At 26.2% G+C, this 10,665-nt stretch overlaps 1 protein-coding gene across 2 annotated transcripts; it reads left to right on the top strand.

Annotated features, from left to right (window-relative positions):
• Window positions 1-354: 354 nt before the first annotated feature.
• Window positions 355-9,820, top strand: LOC107608376 (WAT1-related protein At5g64700-like). Of its 2 annotated transcripts, none has more exons than XM_088493752.1 (8): window positions 355-606; window positions 4,574-4,768; window positions 5,248-5,310; window positions 6,736-6,852; window positions 7,367-7,598; window positions 8,318-8,476; window positions 8,919-9,070; window positions 9,370-9,820. In XM_088493752.1, exons 2-8 carry the CDS (start codon window positions 4,575-4,577, stop codon window positions 9,581-9,583), a joined length of 1,131 nt encoding a protein of 376 aa, XP_088349878.1. In that variant the 5' UTR covers window positions 355-606; window position 4,574; the 3' UTR covers window positions 9,584-9,820. The 2 variants fall into 2 exon arrangements, with proteins under 2 accessions (XP_088349878.1, XP_020963220.1); XM_021107561.2 differs by having other exon boundaries at window positions 4,475-4,768.
• The last annotated feature ends 845 nt before the right edge of the window (window positions 9,821-10,665 follow it).

Raw genomic sequence — 10,665 nt, 5'->3', positions numbered from 1 at the left:
TTTCTTTTAGGGAAACGGTTATTTTATATCTCATTTGAAAAGATCAACCCTATTGGCCAATTTTCATTAATTCTTTCCTTAACAATTTAATACAGTGTTTTTAATCGTTTTTCACATGTCAAAATAGTTACACTTGCATAGTAGAAATAGTAGCTAATTCACTCCAAATTAAATTGAAAAAAAAAAAAAAGTATATATAGATTAAAAAAAAAATCAACCAAATTTTCAAGAAGGAGAAGTTAACCACGCAACTCTCTCTTCTCTAATGTTCTTTTTTCAAACACAACTCATATGAGCAAATGTTATATATATGATCATGGTTCTTCAATTGTAGAACCTATGCTATCAACTACATACTACTATATATACGTGTAAAGTACTTCTACTAGAAAGGATACTATTTCTTTTTTCCTACAGATTGCTGAAGAATAATTTGTTCTATTGCAATTTATAGTAGCCTAAATAAACCCTTTTGAAGTTTCAGAGATTTGTGAATGTCACCATTGTTGGATGTATACTACCATAATCATCATCAGAATAAAGGGTCTTGAATCTTGATACTATTATTTTTTTGTAGGCTATTCAAATTGACAAGCTCTACAAGAGGTAAATAATAATCTCTTTATCTCTTCACTCGTATTCATATGTATTATTATTATTATTATTATTTTCATATATTACTACATTTTGTAGCAGCATGCTAATTTGTTTTGTGTATCATAAAGTTTGAACACAACGTAGTGGAATCCAGTTACTAAAAACAACTATGAGGGTGGGAAAATAACAACCTAGCTAGAAGCATCAATTCTAATACAAATAAAGCTTCCCCCATCAAGTATATATATATATATATATATGAGTTATTAGACATACATTCTACTACTCTTTCTTAAAATCTCTCTTATGTGTCACTTTTCTTAATTTGCCTTTGATTTATTCTACACAGTCTTGATCATGAGTAGGTGGGAATTATTAAAAAATATATATATAGATATATTTTGAATGAATTCACAACTTTTTAATTTTGTTTCGGTTATTTGACTGAGAGTTTGTGAGTTACTTTTCTTTGTTCTGTTAAAAAAATTGTTATGTAAAATGTAAATCATAGGCCAATTTAAATTTTAAACATTTTGATATTAATAATATATTACAATTTTTGTATTTGGCAATATGATAGCATATCTTCATGTTGAAAATTCATGTTTTTTTATTCTATTTTCCTGTGTCAAATATTCATGTCAATCAATGTTATTAGTTAAATTGTTTTTATGAGTTATAACTTCTAAAAAGAATAATTTTTATTTTTTTAATGTTTTAATTCTTATTATTATTATAAATTTATCAAACACATTAAAAAATAAAAATAAGTCCTTTTTAAAATATTTACCTAAATAATTTTTTATTCTATTCACGGTGGAAAGTTATTTTTATTTTATTCAAACGAAATGAAATGAAAGTTTTTTTCCCCTCTTTAGGGTGAAAGTACTTTTTATTTCAGTGGCCAAATGCAAAGGGATTAAGGGATTGATCCTATTGTTATCCATTAAATCACGTATTCCTAATTCTATATATGTCATTTGACAGATCATTGTTTCATTAAATGTAAATTACAGCATCCATGTGATATTTTCCCACTAATGAATTCATATAACCTAGATTCCTAGTTTGCAGCATGCTAATTTGGTATATATCATATAAAGTATGACCACAATTAATGTGGGGCATTCCAGAGTCATTACAAACAACTATATAGTATATATCAAGAGAAAAAAAAAAAACTAACAAACTATATATAGAAGCATCAATTCAAATTTAAATAAAAGTTCTCAATCAAGTATAGTGTACAGATGATCAATTAGAAATTCTATTCTCTTTTAAATTTTTCTGTTCTCTCTTTTTCTTAGTCTGTTTTTGTTTTATTAACTTTTATATATTGTGTTTGTTTTGATGTTATTAAATTGTTTGGAATTTTTTATTTTTTAGTATGTTTAATCAAATTTTAATAGTAAAAATAAAATATTAAAAAATAAAAAAATTTAAAGCTATAATTTATATTTTTTTAAAAGTATTTTTTATTTAATAAAAGGATATTTTTAATATAATACATAAATAAAAATATTTTTATATTATGATATCATTGTTAAATAAAAAGATATTTTTACATAAAATATCTAAATATAAAATTATTTTTATTTTTTTAAAAAATCACTTAAAAAAAATTTGTAAAAATTCACCCAAACAAATTTATTATCTTTATTTTTCTCTTTTTATTTTGTTTAGATAATTTGTTTGTATTATAATTAATAATATACTTTAATTTTTATGCATGGTACAATTAATAAATAAATATAAAATGATTATTTAAATTGTATAATATGTGAAAGTTATGTCAATTTGGTAAAAAAAAAAAAAGGATATTATTATGATGAAGGTATTTTGATATTTTTTTAAATAAAGCTGAAATTTAAGATTTTTATTATTTTCCGTGTTTTTTAGTTTTAGTTATCATCTAACTATATACACATCTATATAAGATCACTTTGTGCAATATATATTTTGAGAAAAAAGAAGAGCGTTTTATTTGTTTGTCTTTCTAAACAAGTTAAACATTCATCCATCTGCTTTTTACCCACAAAAGAAAAAAAATCATATATAAAAGTCAAAAAGTGAAAAGATATATAAATAAAAATACTAAAGAAATTAAAAAAAAGCAACATAATAATAATAATAATAATAATAATAATAATAATAATAATAATAATAATAATAATGTCCAAAACAGTCCAACCTCAGTACCTCACAGGAAAAACGTGCCCTCAGCATTATCCGTTTTAGAAAAATAAAAACTAAAACGTCTTGCCATATTTTTTGGGTTCAAAAAATCATCTGAAAAACATGATAGGGTAATTCAAAAGCACATGAATAAAAAATTGAAATTTGAATTGCTATATTTACATGACCTAATGAATTTTTATTTGAAACTTGAAGATCTTTTTTATTTTTTATTTTTTTTTTTTATTTTCAACTCATTATAATATTTTACGTTGTTAAAGATCTTATCTCAAAACAATCCTACAACGATAAAATTATTAAAGATTGGTATTTTATATAGTTAATCAACAACATATAAATTGTTTTATGATTTTCAATATGTGATTGTTGAATTTTTTTAAAAGAAATAAAAAAATGAATTAAATTTGATTTAACCTGAGAATTTTTTTTTAAATAAAACATTAAAAATAAATTAAAAAAAAAAAAGAAAAGCTTTATCCTGTCATCAAATCACTGTTCAAGCTTCCACGTAAGATCCGCTTGACCTGTTACTTTTTGCCATATGTAACTAACTTTGATCCCATATGCTAGCAAAGCATTTTAATTAAGTTCCATGGTTAGCTTTATGAAATTCAAACTATTAAAAGAAATTTTTTATAATCATGACACTTCCTTGTATAGAATGCAGCATCTCCTTGACTCCTTGTGGGAACGCCACCAATGACCTTCACAAAATTTCCCAATTAGTTATCAATCTATGTACACATACATGCACATAACAATTAATGTATAATAATTTATATAAGAATGGTTATTATTATTGTTGTTTAGTGTAACATATGTTAGGTTTTTGTGGCATATTTATAAAGAAGATTAATCACATATTTTAGGAAATACAAATATAAGTATTATATGTTAATAATATATCCTTATTCTATATTCCAGAGAAGTTAGCGTGTTTGAATGGTACATAGAGGAGAAAAAAATAATTCAAAAAATGAGAAAATAATAAATTTGAATATTGTTTTAGAAATTCAAAATTCAAGAGATTTTAATCAGAAATTTTGGCTATTTAAAATGAGGAATTTTAATTCTCCTAAAGAGAAGGAATCTCATTTCTTCTATAACTCTCTATCTCACTTCAAAATACATTTGAATTCTTATATTCGAAATATTAAAATTTAAAAGAGTTCGAGTAAATTCCGGATTATTTTAGTCGGTTAAGCTTTGAAATTTTTATTTTAAATTATAAACTCTTAAAAAATTGAAAAAACAATTTTATAATAAAAATTAACTATTTATTTATAAAAATAAAAGAAAATAAGAAATAGTACAAACATAACCTATTTTGATAATGGAGAAGAAGATAGATCAGAGGAGGCGAATGGGAGGGTGACAGAGAGTGTTTCCTAATAAAAGAGTTTTGCTCTTATTTTATGGCATCTGTCTCCATTTGCTTTCAAATATTTTCCCTAATTGCATTTATTTCCCCTCTTCACTTATTTCTGTGCCATTAATAAACACAAGATAGTGTCCCTAAGCTTCTCTTTTTCTTTTTTTTTTTTTCATTTTCGGTGGGTGTGTATCGCTTACCGCTATAAGCCTATAATATTACCACACACCACTTACACCTCCTTAAAAGTAATAATAATCGAAAACATATCTTTCTTGTTTAATTATTAATTAATTCGTTCTTGTGTAGGAAGAGGAGTTTAATTTTGGTGGCTTATAAATAGTGCTTTAAGGTGGTTATTATTATTTTGATTATTATTAAGTGATTGATTTGAGAGAGAAATTAAAGCATGAAGAGTGTGAAGGAAAAGATGAAGTCATCACAAGCAATAGTGAGTATGTTAATGGTGCAAATATTCGCAACTGGGATGCAGCTTCTATCAAGAGTGATATTGGTTAATGGCACCTTCATTTTCGCACTCACTTCTTATCGCCATGTTGTTGCTGCTCTTTTTGTTGCCCCTTTTGCTCTTTACTTTGAAAGGTATAATCATAATAATTCATTTTAATCATTCAATCTCTTAATTAATATATATATCTAGTTTGGTTATTTAGTTTTTATATTAGCTTCTCGTGTTAGTTCTCTTATTGAATATGGTAATATATCACCCAAAACACAGTTCAACATCTTTCTTTTTTTTTTCTTTTTTCCTTTTTTTTTTTAGTTTAAACTTTTTCTTTTTGTAAAAAATGCCCCGAATTCTGTTCTATTTTATTCTTCTTTTCCGTCTAAAATTTTTAGTGTATAATGTGGCTCATCAGCAATTCAGCATTTATTTAAATTGAAATTTCAGCATTGACTTTGGTCAGAACTATGTGAGTAACGAATAATTTATTTGAGTCTACTAACACTAGTTTTATATATACCCTTGAATTTCATGATCTCTTCTATATTTGTTCTTAACGGACCTTTACTATTATTATCTAATAAAATTAAATTTCGTCCACCACCCATTATTGCAGAGACAGGGAAAAGAAATTCACTTTGAAAGTATGGTTTTGGATCTTCATTAACGCTTTAACTGGGTAAGCATTCTTTGGTCCCTACTTGTAAATTAAAATGATTCTGAAGAATTCAAGTCATAAATTGATTAATTAAATACCATTTCTGCATACTAAATCTATATATTTTATTAATAAGTATTTATTTTCCCTAAATAAATGAACATATAAATGCAACGCATTGCAATTCGAAAGAACTAAAATTCATGACGATGAAGATAAACTTGAGTAGAGATTATCATATGGAACATGATATTCTGTTAGAATAATTTTGAAGTTTGATTTTTTCAAAGATTTCATGACTTTCCTTATCTTACCTTCTCACATTGGCCTTTTATGGAACAATTATTCGCACTGTGGGAATGTGCTGTTTAAAATCTTGGAAGATATATTTCAAATCACCAAGGTTTTTTTGATAAAGACAAATAAGTGTGACAAAGTAATGAGGGTAACCTCTTTCTAATTTAATTTCTATTAGTCTTTGATGGCAACTTATCATGGTTCTTCGTACTTACAATAATTTGCATTTTTGGTATTTTTGTGCTCATTCCATTGAACATGAGACTTGAATGATTTGTAACACCTTTACTTTTCTGAAATTATTACATGGAGTCATGGACATTGCAAAAATAAATAAATCAATCAACAACAGAAAATGCCATCAATTTCATCACTGGTATTAGAAAATGAAAGAAGCTGGATCAGTGTCTACTCGGAGATAAATAAATGCATATATAAGAAGTTAAGAACCCTTTTTGTTTTCTTTTATTTCATTTTTGGTGGATGGTTAATGGGAAATTGGAGCTCTTCATGCTCATGAATCATGACAGCTAAAATAGAAAAAGAAATTAATATTTAATATGGTATGAAAACTTCACGGAATGACCATAAATTCATGGTCAGAGAACTTGCATTGTGTATATCCCTTTATTTCAGTGCCTAAAATAGAAGTTTATATGCCTTCTCCCATAAATACCACTTTGAAAGTTGTCTATACTTAGTAGTACTTCATTCTGTATTTATCTCATTATCTTTATATTTATATTCAATTAACATCTTTTATAAGATTACTTTAAGGAACATTCTACATCCAATGTCAATTATATATCTATTATTAGTAAATCTGCTTAATGTAGATGAGTCATATGTTTGATCTTTTTTATTAAGAGTATTATTTTTTTAATTAAATAAATTTTAATTTTTTTATTTATTATATATTTTATATTAATAATTTAAATTTTAAATTTTAAAATTTATGATGGTTTATTTTTTATTTTAATAATAAATTATTTTTTTTTAAGAAATTATACTCCTTACCCTTTTATGTTTTGTTTTTTTGTAACGCATTAACATTTTCTATTTATTACACATGCCTATAAATATTTGGTACAAATTCTGTAGAGTGAATATATAAGAATAATAAGTTGTTTTCCACCAATTATGTTGCAGAATGACAATGGCTCAGGGATTGTATTATTATGGGTTGAGGGACACTTCAGCTACTTACTCCATCAATTTTCTCAACCTGGTTCCAATATGCACATTTGCTGTGTCTATTATATGCAGGTACCTACTATTTAATGATTTTTCATATTCTTTATTTGGAATTTTATCAATTAGTCACTTGCGTAAAAATACCTATTAAAATACAAAATTATTATATATTCATATTTATAATCAAAATTTATAAGTAATATAATAAAAAAAACTAATTATATTTATAATTAAACTAAATTTATATTTATAGTTAAAATACGAATAAAAATATAGTGATAGTTGGGTTTTTGTATTTAGAACAAATTTCAATAAGTTATAAAAAAGTTGGTTATTATTATAATAAATATAAAAAATTTAATTATCTTGGTAGCGAATCCATTTTACTAAAAAAATGTTAAAAAAACATGTATATATATGAAACTTGAACCTATATATTAAGATACAAGATTTGGTGAAATATTTAAGTCCTAATAATTTTGTTCTCAACATTGTTTCTTTTTCCATGCATGTGCCTAGCAATATTTCATATATGTAGCACTAGTTTAATAACCCAATTATAATTTATAACCGTTTTGATGTGAAGAATGGAGAAACTGAGGGTGAAAACATGGGGTGGTAGAGCAAAGTGTGTGGGAGCAATATTGTGTGTTGGAGGTGCATTGGTTACAAGCCTTTACAAAGGCCATGAATTCTTCATTGGTCAACACCACCATGATTCTCATTCTTCTGCTTTGACTCACAAGACCAACATGCTTCGTGGAACTATCTTCTTGGTTCTTAGCTGCTTCTCATACACAGCTTGGTTCATTGTGCAAGTAATAATATTTTATCATTAGTTTTCTCTCCTCCAATATTATTTATATTCTTCTTCATTAGTGCTTTATTTATTTAGTAATTAATTATTAGAAAATAATATATTCTAAAGTGAAATTGGTTTTTAAAGTATAACAAAATATAAGGGTTTGTTTGGTTTGAGTTTTTATTTTCTTTATTTATTTATAGTATTTTTTATTTTTAGGATTTTATAAAAAAAAAAAGTAAAAATAATTTTTTTTTAAATTTAAAAACAAAAAATATTGAAAATGAAAACATAAACTAAATGCAGCCTAAGGATGTATTATATTTTACTTTTGAAAAATATGTTACATATGTATGCTAACATTTTTCTAATAATAAAACTTAATTTCCCTAAATAAATTTATATGCTATAATTTACACATAATTTCATTTAGTTAAAAATAATACTATGTTAACACTTTATATTATTATATGAAATTATTAGTTTAATTTTAATTAAGAAATGATTTCTATATTGATTGTTTTAAATAAAGTTTAATTATGATAAAATATAATACAATTATATTGTATAATTTTTAGAGATATATTATATAGCAAAAATCCAATAATAAATATTTTATTCTAATCAACAGGTCTCTCTTAACCCCCATTTCTTGAGTGTTGTGAAAATTTCCCTGAATATATATGATGATGATATCTAAATATCTAAATATCTAACTCTCAATTTATAAAACAGGTAAAGTTGCTGAAAGAATTTCCATTTAAATATTGGGGAACAATGCTAGCTTGTATTATGGCATCAATTCAATCTGTAGTAATTGGCTTATGCATAGATTCCAGCGGTGCTTCTTGGAAGATACACTGGAATCTACAGCTTGTTACTATACTCTATTCGGTAAGATATATATTATTCCACTACTATATTTTATATATTAATTAAACATTAGGATTAGGATGGTTAAATTAGTATCTTATTAAAAGTGATGTTATGATATCTGTATGTATCACATATTCATTTGAATAGTGATCCTTTATATCGTTTAGCATTTTTTTTTTTATAGTAATGCCCATATCAAGAATAGTACACTCATTGTAGAGAAATAGAACAAATAATACGTAAAATTTCTGCTCTAATCATTCGAGTTGTTTCTAATAAAGCTATAAATAAATTAATGTCTGCAAGATTCACTAATGTAACACATTTTGCATGCCTCTAGTATTTGTATAAATGATGTTAGTTTTTTTTTATTATATTATGATTTAATTTGAAATGGGATCCAATAATTATATATCATGTATCATTGATTATTAAAATATATGTTTTAAACTTTGTGTAGGGAGTACTTGCTACGGGTGCAACATTTTGTTTACTTTCATGGGCTATTTCAGTAAAAGGACCAACATACCCTCCAATGTTTAATCCCCTTGCTCTTATTTTTGTGGCCATATCAGAAGCTCTCGTACTTGGTGAACCATTAAAAGTTGGAACGTATGTGACATTCTTCCCTTCTTAACATTTTACCACTTTTCAATTCTTCAATTTTAAATACAAGCAAGATTTTGCTATGTAGACAATAATTTTTGTGAACAATGTGAAGAATGAATTCTAGAATTGACTCCTAGACTTTAATATTAGAATAACCATTCGCATACCTAGTGAATTGAACATCACATATCTATTGTTCATATTATTTAATATTTTCATTGTTTATTTATAGTTTTCCATACCGGTATTATTTACATTTAATTACTAACATTTACATTTACATACCATTTTTAATTTCGCAGGTTGTTGGGGATGGTTTTGATAATATCAGGATTGTACTCATTCTTGTGGGGAAAAAAGAAGGAACCAAAAAGCTTGGTTCAATCAAATGTGGTGGCGGCAGAAGTGTCAGCTGACTCTGCAGTGCCACAAGCACAAGCAACTGCTGTTGTAGTACCAAGAGTTTCTTCACCTACTAGTAATGTAGTTTTAGAGATAGAAACTACTAACAAGTAAGAAGGATACACCTCAACCATACAAAATGTTAACTAGATTAAATCACCTTTAGAGCTTAATATCATTAACTGGTATTAATTGGGGAAAAAAGACAGCGATCTCTTAATTTATTTCTAGGTACCGTATACTTTGAGTTAAGTGATTACTGCTGGGTCAAAAGTTGTAAATAATTGCAAAATGTAATTTCTCTATTTTGCCCTTGGGAGAGGGATGGAACAAATGTGCAGTTTAATAGAAGAGAATTTGGTTACCATTGTGCCATATGTCTTAATAATTACTAACATTGTTTGTTTTAAGTTTTTCAAAACTTCATTTGGATCAAGTGTTGCAAAACAATTTAAAATGGGTCATATCAGATGTGTGCATTTCTATCATTAATTGCTAAGATGGGCATTAGCATAGATCCTACAAGAGTATACAATCAATGATAAAGATTCATAGTTGAAATCTTCAATTGAGATCGTTCATTTGTCAGTACAAATACAAATGATTAAAGAAATGGATTATTTAAGACATGATGTGATGATTACAAATTGGACAACAGAGACTAAGAAATGCTTGGGATATAACATGATGAAGTTGAGATGAGTTGAGAGCAACATAGCAATAAACCAAGTCCTCCATTTGATCCCAATCATGAACCCCAACATTCACAATCATTTCAAGAATTGATTCTCTAATTTCAACAAAAGGGTTTGAAGAGTAACTTACTGCACACAAACAATGTGCAAATGGACCACCACACACATCATTGGGAATGGTAGCAGAAAAGCTGATTCTGTTCTTTCGCCTTTGTGATGCACTCTTCTTCTTCTTCTCAATTTGTTTCTTTATAATTGTGGGTTCTTCTTCCATGGTATGGCTCTAAGATAATAGCAAGTTCATCATTTTTCTATTTTCTTTAAATTATAAATAGTTGAACAGGATGTGCATGCACGGCTGCCATAATTGCACAAGTGTGAGTCACTTCCCATAGAATGATAGAAACCATTAAGAAATTAATGGAATCCTTGTTTCTTGGAGCGTATGTTATATTGTCAACAATGAAAGTCGTGTGACTATCTTGAAATCCTGGTTTCAAA

This window comes from Arachis ipaensis, chromosome B7 (genome assembly GCF_059453495.1).
Source record: "Arachis ipaensis isolate K30076 ecotype BB chromosome B7, ASM5945349v1, whole genome shotgun sequence".
In the NCBI taxonomy this organism is placed as follows: Eukaryota; Viridiplantae; Streptophyta; class Magnoliopsida; order Fabales; family Fabaceae; genus Arachis; species Arachis ipaensis.
This window is presented reverse-complemented; position numbering and strand designations above follow the sequence as displayed.